This window comes from Gopherus flavomarginatus, chromosome 12 (genome assembly GCF_025201925.1).
Source record: "Gopherus flavomarginatus isolate rGopFla2 chromosome 12, rGopFla2.mat.asm, whole genome shotgun sequence".
NCBI classification, from domain to species: domain Eukaryota; kingdom Metazoa; phylum Chordata; order Testudines; family Testudinidae; genus Gopherus; species Gopherus flavomarginatus.
Genome location: NC_066628.1, coordinates 34408343 through 34432740, shown reverse-complemented (window position 1 = coordinate 34432740; position 24398 = coordinate 34408343). Strand labels below are relative to the sequence as shown.

Here is a 24398-nt window from a genome sequence, read left to right as displayed (position 1 = left end):
TCATTAGTTGCAGTGGCTTGCATGGTACTTTGGTCCATAGAACTGAGCCAGCCACTCTGGCAGAGTTTTGGCTCTCAGTTGTGTCTAGGTCTATCCCCATCCCACGAAAGAATGAAACTCAATGAAGAGAACCAGTTTTGCATGCAACCCTGGAGAAATCCAGGTAACTCCTGCTCGGACCCAGGAAATGAATGTACTATTTAAATTGACCTAAAGGAAAGCAGCCCCCTTCCCCAATTCCCATCTTTAAACTCTATGGCAGATGGAACAAAAACTGAGCCCAAGAAAGTCTTAGCACAGGCTCCAATCCAAGAAGAGCTGCTTCTTCCATTTATAGCCATGTTCAGTCCAGCTTCATTGCAACATCTTGGACTCTAGGAAATGAAGCGTGTGTGTGTGTTGGAGGGAGTAGTGAAGAACACAATTGGCCAATTGTCAAATTATCTTGTTTGATCACAATGAAGTTTGATGTTCCCAAAACAAAGCTATCTCTGCATAATCTTAATTCAGTCCTTTGCCTCGGCTTATATGGTTTATTGCGCTGGCAGGTTACCCAATCTATCCTGTCTGTCAAGCAGTGGCCAACAGTAACACCAAGCTTAGGCAGGAGGAAGGATCTATAAATAGTTTAAAAGATAATTGTTCAATCTGGAAAAGTCAATTCTTATCCTACTTTTATCAACAGTCAAAGTGCCCTACCGGCAGAAGGCATTGAAGGCCAAGTTAATAGCCAACCCATACTAAAGGAGACCCCAGTTAAATTTTTGCCTTATCTCTGCCAAGATAATGGACTATTTTTCTTATCAGCCTGCAAGACTATTTGTCCAAATGCATGAGCCCCTGGAATGTCCAGAAGAGTGAAGAGGTGGGGACGATATCTTGTAGAGTGACTGTGTCCGTTATCAAGAGCTAAGTAGGATTTTCCATGGTGTGTGGATGGGAGACCTCCAATTAGCAGACAGGATCTGCACTGTTTTGCACGTTGTGTAATCATTTACACCTATGGTAGGAACTGATTTTCCTTTTCTCTGAGGCACTGTTACCCTGTCAGAGCATAGTAGAACCTAAGTATAAACGAGAACCGTCCGTAGTGTTTTATGCCCTCTTTGCACAAGTGTAAACGATGACACAAGGTGCAAAGCTGTGGAGGATCTGGCATCTAAGAGTGCTGGTGATTCAGGAAGGGGCACTCTTCTCTCACAGGGTGGTTCTACACTGCACACTAAGTCCAGGCTCTAACTCGGGTTTGAGCACAAGCCTCCTTCTATCCACACACCAATCAGTCTGACTCAGGTCAGCGAGCATTCAAGACCCAGGTCCTAAGACACTGCTAGGAGGTGGGTCAGAGCCCTAGGAACCTGCTAGGGGAAGTGGGTCAGAGCCCTAGGACCCTGCTAGGGGAAGTGGATCAGAGCTAGAGTCCTGCTGAGACTCAGGTCCAAGCTGTGTAATTTTGCAGTGTGGACACAACTCAAGCTGCAAATCCAAGGCAGAAGGTCTGCGTAGTACAGTATGGATGCATTAGCACGGCTTTGAGACGTGGGCCCAGCAACTGTAAACCCAGGTTTACCATGCAGCTTGAACCTTCAAGCGTGGACTTGGAAACACTAAGTCCACAAGTCCAGGTGCCCCAAATCCAGGCTTAGCGTGCAGTGTAGACATACCCTAGGTCTGCAAGGAGCCAGTGCTCCAGCCTCATGTGATGAAGTGCTGGGTGGCTGCCTTTTGGAGAAAACAGAGGCCTTGACCACCTGGGGTTTTTTAAAATCCCAAGTACACTGATCCCAGCATCCTCTTTGGAGGAATTCTTGGAGGCAAACATCATGCTGATGCATAGAAACTAGAAATGGGAGAGAGCCGTTTAGGTCATCCAGCCCACTGCAGGATGGTCCCTAGATCCAGCTCAATCCAGTCCAGTTTTAAACAACTCAAACAACAGGACTCCCACCACTTCTTTTGGGAGACAATTCCACAGTATAACAGATCTGCTGCTGGTGAGATCACCCGTTTCACTGCTGACCCACAGGGACTTACACTGGGGCAAACAAATTCCTTCTTTTATCTGAGTTTGGCCGACTCTGAAATGAGAAAAGGAGACACTGAATCTGCTAAAACAAGGAAATAAATCCAAACTTTGGCCCTGAGTCACACTGGAAAGGAGGGGCTGGTTTGAAGGAGGGGGAATCTGCCATGTCAAACAATATTAATAACAGCTTGAGTCAGTAATGAGGCCTCGCTGGCCTGCAATCACACTCCTATTTAATGCTCTGCATCTTGGCTCAACCATACTAGACCATCTCTGGTGTCCAAATATAGCTCCTTATCCCTGCCCATGTTGGCTTGGAGGCCTGGTAATTGACTTCAGAGACTTCCACCCTAGGTCGCCAGCAACCAAAGTTATTCACCACCTGGTGGCCCAGGTAAGCTGAGTTCAGCAGGCCTCAGATCAGATCTCAGCAGGACAGGCGTCCACATCAGAAAAACCACCATCACAGCTGGCACCTTCACCAACATTCTCAGCAGACAGTCTCAAGTCTAAATGAGCCTGGAGACTGAATGACCCATTTCCCGTTGCCACTCCAGAGCAAGATCAAGGAACGCTGGCAAAGAAGGGGGAAGCTGGCTTTGCTGCTGCCTACGTGGTACCTGCCCAGGGGTGGGGTAATAGAGGATAAACAGAGTGCTTCATCTGTTGTCATGTTGCTCTCCAGATTGTGTGCAACCTCTGCAGTGAAACAGGCACCTCTCCCCCTTGCACTCTCTCCTCTTTTCTCTCTTTCTTTCCAAATAACTGGTGCCGCAGATTTTCCTTTTTTCCAGATTACCTCATATTTGGCGCCTACGACATACACACAGATTTGGACTCAGTGCATGTTTCATTCCCCAGTCCCCTCCCTGCTCTCAGTCTATCTCGGGTATCTCCGGCTGCAGGCGTGCACACGCACGCACCCAATCTAGCCCCAATGTGTCAGCTGGTTTTAAGGAAATGCTTCACCCCAGCTTTAATCTCTGTTAAATTGCTGTGCAGCTCAGGAACTTGGAAAGGATTACTCAACCCTGGCCTTTTCATTTCGGGTAGAGTTGCTTTGTTTATTGTCTTTTAAATCTCTTTAACTCCCCTTCCCCTCCCCCCCTTACAACTAGGCCAGAGAGCCACATCCCAAGAGGGCCTTGATAAAATAGACACAGTGTTGTTTGATTAGCACATTCCACCTTTCCATCCCCAAACCTCTCTGGATGAGGAGAGCCCCAGGCGCTCACACCTTCCCCAAACCAATGGGGCCCTCTTCTCAATGGCAGTGTCCTCTTCAGAGTCCTCCTAGGGCAAAAAGGCCCTTTTCTAAAAAATCCCTCCTCACAGAGGGTCAGAGATTTGATCTCCCTGGGCAACCACTTTTATCAGCTTTGAGTGGCTGCCTAGGTTACAGAGCGGTGGGAAAACAGCACTGGAGTTTGGGGTTCAGTTTGGAGAAGCACCCAAATGCTCAGACACTTCACCATGCCTTCTCTGAATTCCTCCTGGGGCAGCAAAACGGGGCTGGGAACCTCACTCACCTCCCATCAGATTTCCCAGCACTTCTCCGGCTTCCCCAATGGCAGCCAGGAAGGGCAAAGGCTGCTTCCAAGAAAAAATAGGTTTTTAAGAAGTTATTGGAAACCTTTGGAAGCCAACCAAGACTCAGGGCAGGCTCATAGGAACACAGCAAATATCAAACCCGATCAGATCCGAAGTCTATCTAGTCCCTGACAGTGGCCAGTAGTAGCAGCTTCAGAGGATGGCTGAGTTCATGTTTTGGGTGAAGGTTCATACTACTAGTTCATCTTATCTGCCTTGGTTCCTCCATCTCTGCTGGGGAGAGTTCTGGAGAGAACAGCAGCCAGAAAATGGAGGGACAAAGGGAATGAGGTACTAGTACTGGGCAAGGGCAGGACAATGACTCTGTGGAAAAACAACATTAAACTGTGCTGTGTCCTCAGCCTAGAGTGTACGAACGAAGGCCCTGAGAGAATCACAGGTGGAGAATGAGGGGACTAAACTAGCCCCAAGATAATGGTAGAGAAGGTTTGGGAGATCTGGTAAGAGTCTGATGGGTTTTTCCTGGCCCCCAAGCATATGACATGGGTCAGAATGAGACAAAGGTTATACCTCCGTCACGTGGCCGCGGTCAGTAGCCACTGACCCAACGGCTTCTGTTATAACACCCTCCTGTCCTGTACAAACCTGAGGACCCTTGTACCTTTCCTGAACAGACCCAGTCAGACAGACTCTCTTCTCCTTTGTGGGCAAGTGTGGAGATGGGGCTCTCAGAGACACCGGCAAATGAACTCTTTCCTTTTGTGAGTGACACACAGAGGGTCTTTCTAACCTCTCCAGAACCAGGGATTTGCTCAACTCCTTGCTCCATTGCCAGTTAGAGCTGGCAGGAAGGACAATCAGGCAAAAGAGCAAAGAAAGAAAATTAGTTTAATCAGCGCCAACCTCAAGCTGGCGGCTTTTTAAATATGACACATTTTGCTGGCAGCGTACGGCCAGGATGACTTTCCAAGAGGCTGGGCCAGCACTGAAAGCACAGCATGTGCTTTCGAGGAGAAGCCACACCACATCGCTTTCATATCTGATCAAGGAAGATCTCCAGATGCACCAGGTATTGTAACTGAGCCTCACCTCCAAATACAAACCAAAGGTCGAGTGGGGAGGAGCCAGGGCCAGAATGAGAAAGAATTGACTAACGAGGAAAACATTTACCAGGTTCCGGGAGCACCTATGGTCTTCTACATTGAGTGTTCATGGACTGACTATAAAGGAGGCTTGTTACCAGGGGAAAAGCGGCAACCTCAGTGGGTAAGCACAAGAGGAGTATGGGGAGAGGACAGGGAGCAGGAGAAGGAACCTTTCATCTCCAGTCATTAGCTCCAACCCAGCCCACCTCAGTGATGGCAAAAAGTTTTTGGCATCTGGAAGCTGTTCAAGGATCTGTCATAAGTAAGCTGGAGGTTTTCTGTCTACGTGTCCTCAGCACAGGCCAATGACAGAATGGACATGGGAAACTGCGCTACTGAACTATCCTTTCACCTGCAGAAGAGGTCCCTGGAGCAGAGGATGTAGAGAGAGGAGTGCAGAAGATTGCTCTGCCACTGCCTGTCCTATAGCTATTCCGTGGCTAAGTGTCCGTCCCCCACATTTAATGGGTAAACGGAGGCAGAGACAAAAAAAGTGACTTGCTTCATTCAGTAAGCCGGCAGCAGAGTCTATAAGAGAACCCAGGAGTTCTGACTTTCAGACAGCCACTAGAACACTTCTTCAGTGAGTCCACTGAGGAGAACTACAGCTGGAGGTTTGGATGTTCTTCCTCATGATTGACCTGTTAACACAATGTGTGTATACACACACACACGCACGCACACATCCCCTCTCAATCTTTCTACCCGAGGGGAACTAGATTGCATTCTTTTCAAAACTCATTAGTGCTACTTTCTTCATCAGACAAAAGGTGGCAGGCTATCCTGTTATTTATTACTGCCAGGGAAATTGCTGGCCAATTCAACCATCCTGGAGACTGACCATCTTCTACTTGTCACAAGAGGGCTGCAAACAGAGTGACACAGACAACTTCTTGAACCTCGATCCATGTGTTGTATCAAATCCATTGCCTCCAGGACTCAGATCTGCTCTGAGAGAGACGTGTGGATTCCTTACCCTTTGCCACCACCACCAGGCACCGCGACAGAGCCCCTTTCACCAAAGACGGCAAAAGCAGTACAATACAAAGAGATGAATTAAGCTGCATTACCCCCAAGAGGGAGCTCAAAAGAATTATACCCATTTTACAGAGGGGAATCCCGAGGACCAGAAAGAGGAGATAACTTGCCCAAGGTGACAAAGTAAATGAGGGAAAGAGGAGGCGAGAGAACCCAGAAGTTCTAGACCTCTATCGTAAGCACAGAAAAACTCTGCTTCTCCCTGCTCTGGTGTAATGGTTGCCATGGGATGCCAGCATGCAAACTCAGCCTTTCCCAACAATTAAATAAAAAGCAGATATCTGCTGGACATAGAAAGGCTTCAATTGTAGAGACATCTGGGCCCAGGTCATCTATCCTGTTAGGGGGCTTATTCCTTCACCCTCTCACTTCCCTGGTCCCTGCCGCATGAACAGAGAGCAACAATACCCAAAGTCCAAAGGCACAAACAATTCGATGTTCATTGGGGTGAACTTCCAGCAAGCATGATTCCAGTTTCCTTCCTCAGTGTCCCCCTTCCCAGCTCTGACACCACAAAGCCTTGCCTGTGTCCCTGTCCTTATCCCCCCTTTAGCAAAACATGATCCCAATTCCCCCAGCCGCAGTCTGTATTCCCATTCCCCGCCCCCCCTTTCTGACTGACTGCAGACTATATAGTAAAACCTGCGTTTTGCTTAGTTATTTTTTAACCAATCATTTTACTGAAATTTAACTAACCAATCCTAACATACTGTAATATGGTTATTTAATCAATTATATTCCACCACCCTTCATTGGTTTACATCCAACAAAATTAATTATACAGCAGACAGAAACAATCACAGAACCAGATAGAGACCATGCAAATAAACATACAAAACAATACAGAAGTGAGTATTTTACAACTACATCTATACAGACATAAGGGTTTTCCAGCTGTGTCTATTGATAAGTGAGTTCTTGCCAGACAGGATGCTATTAAACTAAGTTTCCTTTTACATCTTCTAGGCTATTCCCTTTCTCTGGAAGTGATAGGAATATCAGGACAGGATTGTATTCCTAATAGCTCAATAGCACCTTATTTCAATGTGACTAGTTTGGAATGTGAGGATGTGACCATACACTTCCCAGCTTATGGCTGCCTAACTACATCTTAGCTGAAGGCCTTAGCCTGTCACAGTAAGAGAAGGCCATTACACAGACAGTGATTTTGATTCTCTCTTTTATACCTCTGTAACTAGCTAAGTGATAAGAATACACCTAAATTCTTAAAGTATAGGCCTTTGCAGACAGGCCTGAATATCTATATCCTGACATATCCCTGGAGCATCTCCAGCTATTTTTGTGGTTCTAATGCACATAATACATAAACGGATGCATGTGCAGAGCGTGTGTTTGAATATATATTTGTGATGTGTACGTATGCATTTGTGCACACGTGTATAGATATATTTGTGTGTCTGTATGCAGGTGTGTACACTGAGTGTGAGAGTGTTTAGAGCAGAGGTAGGCAAACTATGGCTCGCTGGCCACATCCAGCCCACGGGACCACCCTAACCGGCCCTTGAGCTCCTGGCCAGGGAGGCTAGCCCCCGGCCCCTCCCCTGCTGTCCCCCTTCCCCTGCAGCCTCAGCTTGCTGCACTGCCCATGCTCTGGCCCGCCGCTCCTGCTGGGCAGCGCATGGCTGACTCCAGCTGGGCGGCAGGGCTGCAAGCTCCTGCTGCTCTGAGCGGTATGGTAAGGGGGCAGGGAGCATTTGGATAGGCGTGGGAGTCCCAGGGGGCCTGTCGGGGGTGTGTGTGTGTGTGGATAGGGATCAAGGCAGTCAGGGGACAGGGAGCAGGGGAGGTTGGATAGGGGATGGGGTCCTGGGAGGGGGCAGTTAGGGGCAGCGGGTCCTGGGAGGAGGCAGTCAGGGGACAAGGAGCAGGTGGGGTTGGATGAGTTGGGGGTTCTGGCAGAGTGGTGGTCAGGGGATGGGGAATAGAGGGGTGTATAGGCGTGGGAGTCCCGTGGGGCCTGGCAGAAGGCCAGATAGGGTTCAGAGCAGTCAGGGGACAGGGAGTAGGGGGGTTTGGATAGGGGGTGGGGTTTCAGGGGGTGGTTAGGTGTGGGGGGTCCCAGGAGGGGCAGTCAGGAAACAGAGAGTGGATGGGGGGGGTTGGAAGTTCTAGGAGGGGTAGTCAGGGGGAGGAAGTGGGAGGGGGCTGATAGGAGGTGGGGGCCAGGCTGTTTGGGGAGGCACAGCCTTCCCTACCTGGCCCTCTGTACAGTTTTGCAACTCCAATGTGGCCCTTGGGCCAAAAAGTTTGCCCACCCCTGGTTTAGAGCACTCAAAATTGCAGCATTAGTGACAAGAGGCACTGGATGGAACCATGAATACCAGAAACAACTGAGACATACTGCTCATCTCCCCAGACAAGAGGGCTCTTGCAGAATTAGACATTACAAATTATACGAGGCTCTTCCTAAAGGATTAGGCTGGCACCCATCCAAACCAAAGGGAAGCCCTCAAAATCCCTCCATTGAGAAGGCCTGGGGGTGTCTGTGGATGTGATATGCTGGTTCATATGCACATGGCTCCCTCCTTCTCCTCCCTCCCAGTTCCCCTGTCCCGGAAACGACATGGAAGGGAATTCCAGTGCTGCACCTAACACAATTGCCCTCGCACCATCTGCCAAGCCAACAGAGGCCAAGGAGGTAATATCTGGCCTTCAGGAAAATGGCAACAGCTGCACAATCTCAGGGGGAGGGGATAAAACCTGTTCCCTAAAATGTCAGGTGCTCCCCTCCAGCTTGACATCAAGGGACACAATATGCAGCAGCTGTGAAGCATGCACGCCTCCAGAGGCTTGGAGAGGGGCACTGTGGAGGCAGGGAGGAAGGCAGGGTGCCGAGGTGCTGCCTGGAACAGGCAGCAGACGAGAGGCTGTTTGGAAGGCAGTAACGAAGCACACACCTGAGAAGAGAAATCCTAGAGCTGACCAATTCCAGCTGGGTCACCACCGGGGCAGGGATTCATATCCGGGCACTAACACCCCTGGGGCAGAGTCCTGCCTCCCTTGAACTGGTGGAAAGCAACTGTGAAATCCCTTCTCAGTGCAGAGCACCCCCTCACCAGGCACAAAGCCTCCCCACACCCAGAAGTCCCCAGCCCAGGGGATGTTCTGGAGAGGATCAGGAGTAAGCTAGAGGATGCAACAGAGACAGTAGCGGATGAAACAAGGAATCTATTCCACGGCAGTTGCAAGGTCCATAAGGGCCACGCAAGGGGAGATGCGTCGACAGACTCATTCCCTAACCCAGGGATGTGCAAACTTTTTGGCCTGAGGGCTGCATTGAGTTTCAGATATTGTATGGAGGGCTGGTTAGGGGAGACTGTGCCTCCCCAAACAGCAAGGTGTGGCCCGGCCTCCGCCCCCTATCCGACCCTCCCCACCTGGCTGCAGCCAGCCATGCACCGCGCAGCACAGATCACTGGGTCAGGCCAGGCTCTGCAGCTGCGCTATTCCAGGAGCTCGCAGCCCCGCTGCCCAGGGCATTGCATCAGAGGTGGAGTGAGCCGAGTCTGCGGAGGAGGGGTCGGGGGCCGGGCAGAACAGTCCCGTGGGCCAGATATGACCCAGGGGCTGTAGTTTGCCCACCTCTGCCCTAACCCCAGAGTCAGCCCAGCATCAGCATGCCGAAGGTTCAGTCCACGTGCCTAGAGAGTTCTACAGCGTGCCCCCAAGGACACCTCCTTAGAGGTGCAGCCCAGCCAGCCACTCGGATGGATGGAGCACAGCGTGCTGGGAACGGCAGTATCCAAGGACAGCCTGCCTGTATTAAAGAAGAGGCAGGTTTCAAGAGGCTCCTTTATGCAAGGTGCATGTATCTCTTGGACATGTGGAAAGCTGCCCTGGAGCTGGTGAGGTTTGGGCACCCCTGGCCCAACAGCAGGGGTTTGCTACATGACCCTCTGGTGCAGAGCTGTGCTCTCTTTCCCCAGCAGGCTTGCCAGGCCTGCGGTAACCCTGAGGAAGCTATTTGCACAGTTGTTTACAGTGATCCTGTTGCCTATAGACTATACCACATCCGTGGCTGCCTCCTGTCACCTACTGCAGGGGTGGAACAGTCTAGCTGACAACGGTTACTTCCCCTCCCCCTCCATCCTCCAAGGACTCACTTCAGAGACAATGTAGTTTGGAACCATCCTCTGCCCAGAACTGCAGAGTGAGGACACAACCTAGCAGCACGAGGCAGTTACTGCTGGCAAACTGAACCAACCTGCACCTTCTGCTCATCTGTCAACGAAGCTCGGGGGACTGGACAGCTCAGCCCACATTAGGTACTTATCTGGGCCTATTACCATTGCATTGGGGCCCCCTTCAGTCTGTAATGCATTTGTCCCCCAAAACACCCCTGCAAGGGACAGAACTGCTATTACCCACACTTTACAGATGGGGGCACTAACGCAATTAATCTCCAGCACCTGGCCTATGTCAGCTGACTCGAGCTCCAGAGGCTAGGCTACTGCGGGGCTGTAAAATTGAAGTAGACACATTTGGGCTTGGGCTGGAGCCTGAGCTCTGAGCTGAGGGTTGCAGATAAGCCCAAACATCTACACCACAATTTTACAGCCCCGCAGCCTGAGCCCAAAGAGCATGAATCTGCTGAGCTGGGCCAGGCACGGGTGTTTCACTGCAGCGTACACTTACCTTGAGTGACTCACCCAAAGTCACAAAAAAAGGGTATGGCAGAGCAGGAACTGAACTCAGATCCTAGCCTAGCAACTTAACCACCGGACCATGCTTCCAGTGGACCGGAAGTAGCCTTTCATCAGGTCAAATCCTGGGTAGGGAAGCGGCAGGAATCAAAGGTTACCACCATCTGATGCTGACTGCTGTCACATTCAGCGAATAGGCAGTCACAATCATCTATGCAGTGGATGGCGCCCTCACAAGAATTGTCACTCTCAGAGGAAAAGCCAAGGAATTAACACACCTGGAGGACTGACTATGCTGTCCTCCATGAGAAAAGATCCCTTCAGGTCAGGTGGCAGGGCACAAGAGAGGAAGGGAGGAAAAGTTGGCATGGCTGCTGCTTATCCTAGAGATAGCTGCTCTTGGGGATTTCAGTCTCCAGGCCTGTCAAAGCAGCATTAAACGAATGCAAATAAATATAGAGGAGGAATAAAAGCAAGAGACAGATAATCAGGTTGTGCACAATAATATTTGTATTTAAATATACATGTAAATTAAAATGCAAATTAGGCACAGCCCTCCAGTGCCTGGCAAACTGCCATGTGGCTTTTGAAGCTATGCAGGTGGAAATCGCTGCTGTATGGCAATCTCAATACAAACTAACCGCTCCCCCTCCCCCTTCACAATGGCAGTTTCACCACAGCTAGCTGCTCTATTTCTTTGGCTTCCTTTCCCCGAGGTTTCTTTCAGAGATGCTGAGCAACATGTGACAGCTCTCTCCAACCAGCCTCCTTCCTGCATCACACTTTCCTTCAGCAAAGGTGGTGGTGACAGCAGCAGTGGGGGGACAGGGAGGGGAACAGCATGAGAACACAGAGGAGTCACTGACAGCTGGAGCTTAAGGGAAATAAAATCTCAGTAACAAGCTAGAGGCAGGCACAAGGGGTTAATTGCTTCTGGGCTGTTTTCAAGGCTTCACTATAGAGGTAGCAGGGGGCTGGGGTGGAGGGGAATTTCCACGAACATCATATTGCCACATCATGCATGACCCAACCTCTGGGAGCATTTCTCAGCTAGAGGAAGCAGGGCATCAATCCAGGTGTCACAACTACCAAGTGAGACAGGGGCACGAGCCACTGCAGGGGCACAGCTGCAGCGAGCCTAGAGACCTGGCAGTTTCACCTCCAGGCAGCCACACATCTCCAAGGGGAACACACTTTGCTCTGCAGTGCAGAGACAACGGGGAAGGACGGCAGTTCCTAATCCTGGCTGTCGGACAAGAACTTGAGACTGTGTTTGCAGCCCTTGGCTCCCTTGGGCACGAAGGAGCTGAGTCGCCAAGCTATCATCGCCCTCCGAATCAAAGCTAGGTTCTTTTAGTCACAGGGCCAAATTCACCCCTGGTGTAAATCCATCCAGTTTCTAGCTCCCAGCGGGATGGATTTGTTTAAGGGGAGAGCTTGTTTTTCTCTTGGGTTGTTTCATTCTGTCTCAGGTCTACGTGCAGCTTTGAAGCTATTTCCTCCCACACCAAACTCAATCCCAGGAAAGGACAGTCTGGGATGACAGGTCTGTCCCATGGCCTCTTCAACACAGATGAGAAAAGCCGTGTACCAAGACCCCACTGGGTAAGGGATTATCCAGTTTCTTTTCTGTGGGGGCTCAGCCGTGGTCTGCCTCTCTGCACTCACATACAGCCCTGGGCACATCTCTTCTAGGACGGCACCCCTACTATACTCCCCACCCTGCTAGCAAATCCAGTTGTACTACAGCTCGGAGCTATGAAAAAATCAGACCTCATGGGCCTCATTTGGAGTGATTAGTCCTCACCTCCTCATCAGCACAGGCTTTCCTGCATTATCACTCTACTAGCTTGGACCCAGAGCACCAGCTGAGCTGAGAAGTCCTACCTTTTGTATCATGGCAACCAGTGGTGCCCTGGGGGCTTTTAAGAGTGGGAAGCAGAGCAGCCCCCACCCCAGCCACTCCTTCCATCTTGGAAAGGGAAGGGAAGCATCTCATTACCCCCCAAAGACTGTGTGTGTTTGAGGGGAATCAAGTAGTAACATCTTCTCAGGGGGTTCTGAGAAGCCTTCTCTCTTTCTCCTACCACTGAAGGGACTTCCCTTGGCTCTCAAAGTCCATGGCTTCTCCAGACATCAGCTCTGAGTGCTTTGCCCACGCTCAGCAGGTGGGGTGCCAATCAGCACCCCTTCCACCACAGGGCTGACAGGGCAGGATGCTCCCCCACTGCCAGGCAGGACAAACAATGGGCAATCCCACAAAACGCCAGACCTCCGACAGCCCCACTAAGCCACAGCAGAGAGCGGTCCTCCAGAGCGGGCGCTACACAGCCATTCACAGGGAGGCCGTGCCCCACAATGGGGTGTGGCTGGGAAAGTGGCCCAAGGAGCCGTGATTGCATAGTGGCTAATATGTCAGTGGGGGAGGAGGAAAGGTGCTGGGGCTCGAGGGGAGCAGAGGGGATACTGCACTAGCTCTCAGGCTGTAAATCTGGGCTGGGAAAGAGGGACCAGGAGGATGAGCCTTTCAGCTCAGTTTCACAGCTCTTTTTTATTGGACTCGGGGCTTCCCTGGGCCTGAAAGCCCCTTTGTATCAATCCCACTGAGCACGGCTGTCTTGTTCTGTAAATCGTACCCCAGACAGCTCTGCTGTTGTGTAAACCTCGCCCTCAGCAGCTGTCTTGGGATTCTGGAGCTCCCTTGGAGTTAAAGACACTCCCACTTTCAGGCAGCTGTCCAGGGATTCTGCAGCTTAGGCGCTGTCTCCAGTCCCTACCAAAGGACCCGATCCTGCGTGGTGTTGTGCTCAGCATCAGTGGGAGCGGAGAGGGCTCTGCGCCTCGCTGAAGGAGCTCCACACCGAGCATCTCACTGAGTGGATGGTTTCTCTGGGGTCACTCAGGTCATGTTTAAACCAGAGCGGGATGGGGCAAAGTGAATAGGCCTGCAGTGCTTTTATGGCTTATTGTGCTGTATCTTAGATGTCACTCAGCCTCAGACAATCGAAGTTTGTCTACTGAGATAACTGCAGCTGTCCTAGGCGGCTTCCCCTCCCTCAGTCCCACCAGGGCTGTTCCTCTCTTCTTACAAAGGTTACACACAGTTGGGATAAGGGGGACTTCACCATTTCCTCATTCCACATATTTTAAACTCTGTGGGCTCATGGTTAGCGCAGGGGACTAGGAGTCAGGATTTGTGGGTTCAAAGCCTGGCTCTGCCACTGACTCACCCTCGGGTCTTGGGCAAGTCACTTGCATCAACAACGTGGCCTCTCTTGGCGCCTCAGCTTTTGGGCACCCAACTTGATGTGCTTTGAGCCTGATTTTCAGAAGCCCTGAGCATCCGCAGCTCCCATTAAGGTCAGTGGGAGCTGAGCTCCTGCCTCTGCTGCAGCCTGTCCAATGGCAGAGACCAGCTCCTCATGCGCTCACACCCAATTGCTAAAAGATGCCCTTCAGCACCACTGGCCTCATGCCCTAAGCCAGGTGGGGAGGGAGGGCTCGCTAGAGACCACGGAGTCTCAGCAGGTCAAGAATGGTGGGGGTCAGAGGGAAGCAAAGTCATCAAAGGTACATGGAAGGGAAAGGGGAGTGAGCTGGATGGGGCCCTGTGCAGTTGACTTCCCACAGGGCCCTTCTAGAGCTAGGCTCAAGCTTGGGGAGGGGCCCAGCACAGCTTTGGTATCATATAATATGGCTTTCCTGTTTCCATGGAAGCTTTTGAATGGGAGGCCAACTGGAGCCGTGCTAACACCTGAGAGGCCAGGTCCTCAGACCAAGGCACATCTCCACAGCCCCAGCCTAATGCCAATGAATGGGTTCAGCAGCCAATGGCAGAATGTGTGTGTGTGTGTGGGGGGGGAAATAATTCTCCAATTGTCCAAATGTTACTACAGGCCAGGTCTCTCCCAAGCAAAACCAACCTAACAGCCTCTGCTGGAAGCTGTCACTTCCACAACCAAGCATCCCAGCTTGAGGCATAGAGCAGGGGTGGCAGGGAGGTTCCTGACAGGTAATGGCAGAAGCCACAGGAGGCCTGGACACTCCTGGTAGGGTCTGTGTGCGACATGCTTGGAACAGGCTCCAGGGTGGAAAGGGGAGGGCACGAAGAAGGTAGATCTTCTATCGTCTCCAACCACTGTCCCGAGCTAACAAAGCAACTGAACAATAGTGCTGGACAGGCCAATAGACGTTGCCTTGTAAGGAAGTCTGGTTAACTCCTGGCTGGACTACACTGAGTTGGGGGGCGAGAGAAGGGCGGGCTGCGTAACTCACTGGCCACGCAAAGACTGCCCAGGGGCCCATTTCAGCTGTAACACTCCACCCCACAATGGATCCATTTGCGTGGAGAAGAGCGGGGTGAGGAGGGAAGGTCACGGCCTCCAATGCCAAAGCTGCACCTAGCAGAGGAGGGGACTGGGGAATGGAAAAATAATCAAAAGAGCTGGAACAGAACAAAATCTCTTTAAAACAGAAGGCGGGGGGGAATAAAGGCCTCGGCGCCGCTGCGGGAGGGGAGCCAGCTTAATGCCTAATGCAGGATTAATCAAAAACAAGATAGAGCTAATATAAAACAGGGCTGCAATTTCACAGTGGCTCCGGTCCATGACATAATTACAGCATCTGGCTACAGGGGCCAGAGGGAAAGAGCTCCTGATTCCTGCTAAGAGAGAGACTGGGTGGCTGCCCCAGCAGCACAATAATTGCTGACACAGTACTGGAGTCCCACAAGCATCAGCACCACAACAAAACAGCAAGCAACACAGGCGCCATGTCCGCACCTTCCATGTCACCCCAGTGGCTGCTTTTCTTAAGGAGACATGGTCAAGGCAGGTGGGCCCAAGATTAGGGTAAAAAATGTGAGCAGTGTCCCATTTTACAAGCCTGGCAGACGGCTGAGGTAAGGGGAAGGGGGCTAATTTCTCATTCTACTTGCTACAAGCTTTGTGGTCTCATGGGGCCACTTAATGAAAATTCTGCAGTGCCCCCAGCAGTTCCATAAGACTCAATAAATCCAAGCATAACAGACCCGTGACTACATTCATTCAGACACCAGCAGGTACAAAACCCGGGACCTTCAGCACCAGACCTCACCACATGAGCTAAGGGAGCAAGAGTTAGCAGGCTGTTGCCCCCCCCTTGTGGGACAGCCACTAGAGGGAGACATAAGCAGACATATACTTTAGCCAGGATGTTACACAGGCCCATGCCCAGGGCTCTACTTACCCTCTGGACTCTTTGGAGGGATTTCAACCATTACTGGTTGCGGCTTTGATTCTGGTTGGAGATGTTGACTGGCCAAGGAAGGCTCCAAATTCTCCACTTGCCTGACAGGTGGGACTGGGACCTCTGGAGACTTTGCCACCTGGATTTCTACCCGTTTGGTGGCAACGTCTGGCACAGGGGCACTGGCTGTCTCGGCTTTCCGCTGGGGCAGCTCCGGGATCTTTGAGGTGGGGGCTTCCATCCTCCGGACAGCGGGCTCCTGAGGCTTGCCTATAGTGATCTCAGTCCTTCTTGGGGTGGGCTCAGGGGGTTTGTGCCCCAGCCCCTCTGCTCTCTTGAGGCCAAACCTTGATAACCCTGGAGTGGAGTTTTCCACTTGCTTGGATGAGATATCAATGGAGATTTCTGTTCTTCGTGACACAGGCTCAGGGAGTTTGGGTCCGGAGAGCTCCACCCTCCTCAGAGCCGACTTAGGCGACCTTTGGCCTGGAGAGTCTGCATGTCTGGCAGGTGTCTCTGAATTCCTGGCACCGAGATCCTGGAATTTCTGTGTGGAGCTGGATACGGTGGACCTGAGGAGAGGGTTCGGGGTCCGTCTTTGTGGCGTGGAGGCGTTTAGAGACTGGTCTACCTCCTCGACCTCGAAAGATCGCTTCAGAGCTGAAATACACGAATGGAATTCAGAATTTAACAACAGCATCATCTTCATGAGAGGATCACAGCACACTTTACCAATGTTCATGAATCTTCAAGACCTCCCCCCCCACATTCAAGAGGTGGGTAAAGGTCAGTACCCCCGCTGAACACATGGGGGAACAGAGAGCTTATGGAACTTACCCAAAGAAACACAGCGAATCAGTGCTAGAAATAAGACTAGAATCCAGGAATCCCTGTTCCCAGAAATCCAACCACTCAACATGAAGGCCTTGCATTTGAGTATCTTTTACACCTCTAGTACAGGTTGCCACCTTATTAGTATTCTCCACTCACCCTGGGGGTAATGTTTTGTCTCCTGCTTTGCACAGGTATAAATAACTTCACAAGGTACAAGGCAGCCTGGCACCAGGACCAAATGGGAGCCTGCTGGCTGGTTTTAGCTTGATTACACTCCAAGTAGCCAGCCACTGTGATTCCACCTCAAAGGGCACGGAGGTACATATACAACTTCTGAGGGTCGAGTGGGTCACTTGGAGCAAAAAGAACAGGAGTACTTGTGGCACCTTAGAGACTAACAAATTTATTTGAGCATAAGCTTTCGTGGGCTACAGCCCACTTCATCGGATGCATGCAGTAGAAAATACAGTAGAAAGATATTATATATATATATATATATATATACACACACAGAGAACATGAAACAATGGGTGTTACCATACGCACCTTCTGGTAATAGCTCACCTCAACTGATCAGTCTCGTTAGAGTGCATATGGTAACACTCATTGTTTTATGTTCTCTGTGTGTGTGTGTGTGTGTGTGTGTGTGTGTGTGTGTGTGTGTATATATATATATATATATATATATATATATATATAATCTTCCTACTGTTTTTAACTCTGGCATGCATCCGATGAAGTGGGCTGTAGCCCATAAAAGCTTATGCTCAAATAAATTTGTTTGTCTCTAAGATGCCACAAGTACTCCTGTTCTTTTTGTGGATACAGACTAACACAGCTGCTACTCTGAAACTTGGAGCAAAGTAATCCAAACCCACACTCATGAAAGTGTCCAAAACAACTGCAGAAGACCAGGAAATCTCCGATAAACATACCACTGAGAGAGAAGCTTATGTTATATTTTAATAACAAGGGATCAGACTCTGAATAAATCCTCTGTAACAATACTTTGTATTTCTCAAGAGCCTTCTACCCAAGGATTGCAATGCACTTTTAAAACGTTAAGGAATTTAGCTTCACCACAGCCACTTTGGGGCAGGGAAGTGCTGGTGAGGCCTCTAGACACTATTACAGAACCAACCATGATCAGCCTCATTTTACTGATGGGGAAACTGAGGCACAGCTGCTATCTACTACCCAAGATCCACAAACCCGGAAATCCTGGACGCCCCATCATCTCGGGCATTGGCATTCTCACTGAAGGACTGTCTGGATATATGGACTCTATACTCAGACCCTATGCCACCAGCACTCCCAGCTATCTCCGTGACACCACTGATTTCCTGAGGAAACTACAATGCATTGGTCACCTCCCAGAAAACACCACCCTAGCCACCACGGATGTAGAGGCTCTCTACACAAACATCCCACACACAGATGGAATACAAGCTGTCAGGAACACTATCCCTGATGATGCCACAGCACAACTGGCTGCTGAGCTCTGTGCCTTTATACTTACACACAACTATTTCAAATTTGATGACAATATATATCTCCAGATCAGTGGCACTGCTATGGGCACCCGCATGGCCCCTCAACATGCCAATATCTTTATGGCCGACCTGGAACAACGCTTCCTCAGCCCTCGTCCACTCACACCCCTTCTCTACCTATGCTACATTGATGACATCTTCATCATCTGGACCCATGGGAAGGAGACTCTGGAAAAATTCCACCATGATTTCAATAGCTTCCACCCCACCATCAACCTCAGCCTGGACCAATCTACACGGGAGGTCCACTTTCTTGACACCACGGTGCAAATAAGTGATGGTCACATTAATACCACCCTATACCGAAAACCTACCGACCGCTATGCCTACCTTCATGCCTCCAGCTTCCATCCCGGACACATCACACGATCCATTGTCTACAGCCAAGCACTGAGGTACAACCGCATCTGCTCTAACCCCTCAGACAGAGACCAACACCTACAAAATCTCCACCAAGCATTCTCAAAACTACAATACCCGCAAGAGGAAATAAGGAAACAGATCAACAGAGCCAGACGTGTACCCAGAAGCCTCCTACTGCAAGACAAACCCAAGAAAGAAACCAACAGGACTCCACTGGCCATCACATACAGCCCCCAGCTAAAACCCCTCCAACGCATCATCAAGGATCTACAACCCATCCTGGACAATGATCCCACACTTTCACAGGCCTTGGTTGGCAGGCCAGTCCTTGCCCACAGACAACCTGCCAACCTGAAACATATTCTCACCAGTAACTGCACACCGCACCATAATAACTCTAGCTCAGGAACCAATCCATGCAACAAACCTCGATGCCAACTCTGCCCACATATATACACCAGCGACACCATCACAGGACCTAACCAGATCAGCCACACCATCACTGGTTCATTCACCTGCACATCCACCAATGTAATATACGCCATCATATGCCAGCAATGCCCCTCTGCTATGTACATCGGCCAAACTGGACAGTCTCTACGGAAAAGGATAAATGGACACAAATAAGACATTAGGAATGGCAATATACAAAAACCTGTAGGAGAGCACTTCAACCTCCCTGGCCACACTATAGCAGACCTTAAGGTGGCCATCCTGCAGCAAAAAAACTTCAGGACCAGACTTCAAAGAGAAACTGCTGAGCTTCAGTTCATCTGCAAATTTGACACCATCAGCTCAGGATTGAACAAAGACTGTGAATGGCTTGCCAATTACAGAACCAGTTTCTCCTCTCTTGGTTTTCACACCTCAACTACTAGAACAGGGCCTCATCCTCCCTGATTGAACTGACCTCGTTATCTCTAGCTTGCTTGCTAGCATATATATACCTGCCCCTGGATATTTCCATTACATGCATCTGAAGAAGTGAGTATTCACCCACGAAAGCTCATGCTCCAAAACGTCTGTTAGTCTATAAGGTGCCACAGGATTCTTTGCTGCTTTTACAGATCCAGACTAACGTGGCTACCCCTCTGATAGCTGCTAAGTGATTCATCCAGCATTGCACACAGACAGTTAGTTCTGGTTCTCAGGCTTTGGCTACAATGAGAGCTTAGCACAGAGTGCTTTCGTTTAATCAATAGACTGCAGAATGTCTTTACACCACTGCTTTCGGTCATTCGCATACCAAAGCTGAGTAATCAGCCTGTCTGAGAGGCGCTATAAAGCTGCATGTTATTGGAAGTGAAGTTTTCTGTTGAGTCCATCCACATCAATCCATCTCTCTTCCACCAACTATTATTATAAACTCCTCCAGCCTGATGATCCCACCTCACATCAGTCCAGGGTCAGCCCCTGTCAGACCCCAGCCTCGTTCGTGTCAGACTGGCCAAGCATGACTGACCCTGCCCACGCCTGGAGTTAGCCCCTGTTAAAGGAATAGGCACGTGAAGATAAGGCATCAACTCCATGGTCCCATACAGTGGGTCCCTGTATGTCAGGCACAGGGAGCAAGAGACGAGCAGCACATGCGCAACAGGAAGAAAAGTGGGAGAGGGAGAGAAGAAATCATAGCTACACTCGATTACTTTGCCTCCCCATGCTACAGTAATGCCCTAAAACCCACTTACTTCACAGCACAGCACCGCACCCTTAGCCAGGGGACCAAAGTACACAGAAGAGAAACAAGCCCTGGTGTCTCCCCACCTGTCACATGCAATGATAGCGTGGTGGGACAGGCCAACAAGGTGTGGAGAAAGCATCAGCACCAAATCCTGCTTCCCCTCTGTGCATGAGCTCTGTGGGATTGGGACTCCACTGAAATTTGAGAGCAAAAGAGGATGGAGTCAGCATGCAGCTGCATGAGCCCTTCCAAACCTGATGGATGCTCAGACCAGGAGCAGCTGCCTGAAGCAGCCTTAGCTCCTGTTGGGTCCCCTAGGAGCCTGCTACTGTGCAATTGCAGAGACAGGGACAAAGAGCTAGAGAACTTCAGGACAGATCAGTGTCTTTCTAGTTAGGCAAAGGAGTGAGGTCTACTCCCTGCCAGCTCCTCCTTAGAAAACACAGGGCCAGTCTTGGAAGTAGCAGCCCTACCATGGTGACATAGCAAATAGGGGGGCCATCTACCTTTCTGTAATAGGATGGCTATTGAATGGTGCCTGCTGCCCTGCCCCCCAGATCAGGGTGGACTTATTCTTTATCTCAACAACAATCAGGCAAAGGACCAGGTGCTGCAATACACATGTCTGAGTCTGGCCCATGAACGACGACACATACGCTGCTCAGGAGCTGTCCCATCAGCTCGGTCCCATATATCCCAGAAGCAGCGATGCTTGCCCTGACTATGAGGCATAGAATCATAGACTTTAAGGTCACTAGGGACCATTATGATCATCTAGTCTGACCTCCTGCACAACACAGGCCACAGAATCTCACCCATCCACTCCTGTAACAAACCCCTAACCTATGTGTGAGCTACTGAAGTCTTCTAATGGTGGTTTAAAGACTTCAAGGTGCAGAGAATCCTCCAGCAAGTGACCCGTGCCCCACACTACAGAGGAAGGTGAAAAACCCCCAGGGCCCCTGCCAATCTGCCCTGGAGGAAAATTCCTTCCCAACCCCAAATATGGCAATCAGCAAAACCCTCAGCATGTGGGCAAGACTCACCAGTCAGAATTCTCTGTGGTAACTCAGATCCCAAACCAACTAACATCCCATCACAGGCCATTGGGCATATTTACCACTAATAGTCAAAGATCAATTAATTGCCAAAATTAGGCTATGGCATCATACCATCCCCTCCGTAAACTTATCAAGCTTAGTCTTGAAGCCAAATATGTCTTTTGCCCCCACTGCTCCCCTTTGAAGGCTGTTCCAGAACTTAACTCCTCTGATGGTTAGAAACCTTAATCTAATATCAAGTCTAAATTTCCTGATGGCCAGTTTATATCCATTTGTCCTAGTGTCCACATTGGTACTGAACTTAAATAATTCTTCTCCCTCCCTGGTGTTTATTCCTCTGATATATTTATAGAGAGCAATCATATCTCCCCTCAACCTTCTCTCGGTTAGGCTAAACAAGCCAAGCTCTTTGAGTCTCCTTTCATAAGACAGGTTTTCCATTCCTTGGATCATCCTAGTAGCCTTCTCTGTGCCTGTTCCAGTTTGAATTCATCCTTCTTAAACATGGGAGACCAGAACTGCACACAGTATTCCAGATGAGGTGTCACTAGTGCCTTGTATAACAGTACTAACACCTCCTTATCTCTAGTGGAAATACCTCGCTTGATGCATCCCAAGACCAAATTAGCTTTTTTCACGGCCATATCACATTGGTGGCTCATGGTAATCCGGTGATCAACCAATACTCCAAGGTCCTTCTCCTCCTCTGTTACTTCCAACGCATGCGTCCCCAGCTTATAACAAAAATTCTTGTTATTAATCCCTAAATGCATGACCTTGCACTTTTCACTATTAAATTTCATCCTATTACTACTGCTCCAGTTTACAAGGTCATCCAAATCTTCCTGTACGATATCCTGGTCCTTCTCTGTATTGGTAATACCTCCCAGCTTTGTGTTACCCACAAACTTTATTAGCACGTTCTCACTTTTTGTGTCAAAGTCACTAATAAAAAGATTAAATAAGATTGGTCACAAAACCGATCCCTGAGGAACTCCACTAATAACCTCCCTCCAGCCTGACAGTTCACCTTTCAGTATGACCTGTTGTAGTCTCCCCTTTAACCAGTTCCTTATCCACCTTTCATATTGATCCCCATCTTTTCCAATTTAGCTACTAATTCCCCATGTGGAACCATATCAAATGCCTTACTGAAATGGAGGTAAATTAGATCCATTGTGTTTCCTTTATCTAAAATGTATTAATTCCAGAGTGGAGGAGAGGAATATGCTGTTGTTCAGCAAACACCTGAATTCCCAGCGGCCAGGTACGTCCCTAGTTCACACACACTCTCTCGGGTACTTATCTGGGCCCCATCCCTGTGGTATCAAAGCACCACACAGTCTTTAGTAAAAAGAACAGGAGTACTTGTGGCACCTTAGAGACTAACAAATTTATTTGAGCATAAGCTTTCGTGGGCTACATACAGCCCACTTCATCGGATGCATGCAGTGAAAAATACAGTAGGAAGATATATATACACGGAGGACATGAAAAAACTGGATGTTGCCATACTAACTATAACGAGAGTAATCAGTTAAGGTGGGCTATTATCGGCAGGAGAAAAAAAAAAAACTTTTGTAGTGATCATCAGGATGGCCCATTTCCAACAGTTGACACGAAGATGTGAGTAACAGTAGGGCGAAAAACTAGCATAGGGAAATAGGTTTCCATGAGGTAAGGAAAGGCTACTCTCCCTGTTACAGAGGGGGCACTGAGGCACAGAGGCACTAAGGGTACATCTTGATTACAATCGCAAGGTGTGATTACAGCTAGTGCCGACATACCTGATCTAGATTTAATTTAGCTAGCTTGGGTCCTGGAAGCCATGGCAACACGAACTGTATGGAACCCAAACCAGAAACCTGGTAATTCCTCCCAGGACTAGTCCATGCCACTGCGGCTTACTGTTCTGAGACTCTTGCTAGCTAGATTACAGCTGGCTCTGCTCTGTCATCCTGAGCTGCAATCCCTGTGCTTGCAGTCTAGACATACCCTAAGTGCCCAAGGTCACACAGGAATCCTCTGGTGGGGCAGGGAATGAACCCTGGTCTCCTCGACCAGTGCCCTAACCACTGGATCATCCTTCCCTTCCTTTCTCCTTTGGAAAAACTCTTACAAATGTTTTCCTGCAGCAGAGCATGGATCCCCTGCATTCTGTCTCCTGGGGGAAGCTCTCTGAACGCCTGAACCCAGAGGAGAAGGAAGAGAGGCCTGTGAACTCTCAGTCCCTCTGACACATGTATTTGTCAGAGCAGCAGCCTTCCTGCTCAGCAATGGGAACCATCTGCTCCAGCTCTCTCCAGCGTACAGGGTCAGGAAAGCGATCCACGTGGCAGGAACTCCAGCGCCACTTTGCCAGCGGATTGTAAATGCAGCTGCTGACACGCAGCCGCCCAACAATTCGTTAGTTATGCTTATGTTCAGAAGGTTCCTCCTCCCCTCGCCATGAGCTTGAGTGCTGCAAAGTACAGGCCAGCCAACTGCTGGGAAAGCGCACAGCTGCAAGATAGCACGGGGAGGGTGGGTGTGGGGCTGTGATGGAGATTGCACTGATTTGCTGCAGCAGCTCAGTCTGAGGGATTTATCCTGCAGGGAGATGGTGGAGCCCTGTCAGAGGTGAGAGTAAGCCGGTTCGGTCCTGTACGGCATACTGGCAAGAGCCAGTGCACCATGCTGGACTGCCCCGGCTTCCATGTTGGGGATTGAAAGGGCTCTGGGCTGCCCGCAGCTGCGGGCAGCCCAGAGCCCTTTAAATCCCAGCCGCAGCTCCAGTGGCCGGGCTGGGGCCGGGATTTAAAGGGCTCAGAGTTCCCCGTGGCTGCGGGCAGCCCAGAGCCCTTTGAATCCCAGCCATTGCTCTGGCGGCTGGGATGGGTCCAGGATTTAAGGGCTCGGGGCTCCCCTCAGCAGCAGGAGCTCTGGGCCCTTTAAATCCCTTCTCCAGCCCCGCAAAGCTCGGGGTTCCCCCCGGCGGCTAAAGCCCCAGGTCCTTTGATTTGCTCCTGAGCGCCGGGGGGCTCCCAGCCACCTCTTCAGCTGGGAGCCACAGCTGGTACCCCAAGGCCTTTAAATTTTGAGAGGCCACAGCCCCTCCGGATGAGGCCACGCCCCCTCTGGACTCCGGCAGTGCCGGTAAGTCCTGTAAGTTACTTTCACCCCTGAGCTCTGTATAGATTAAACAGACATGCTCACATTTGATTCTGCTACGAGCAGAACTGGATTTAAGGATTGTGGATGCTGCATGTTCTACTGG

At 50.1% G+C, this 24398-nt stretch overlaps 1 protein-coding gene across 4 annotated transcripts in view; it reads right to left on the bottom strand.

Moving 5' to 3' along the window:
* SEPTIN9 (septin 9) overlaps nt 1–24398 on the bottom strand; it is a 271829-nt gene that overhangs the window by 107509 nt on the left and 139922 nt on the right. For all 4 annotated transcript variants that reach the window (XM_050919338.1, XM_050919337.1, XM_050919340.1 and 1 more), the window contains one exon: nt 15651–16310. In XM_050919338.1, coding sequence (XP_050775295.1) covers nt 15651–16310 — 660 coding nt within the window. The remainder of the gene's footprint in view (nt 1–15650; nt 16311–24398) is intronic.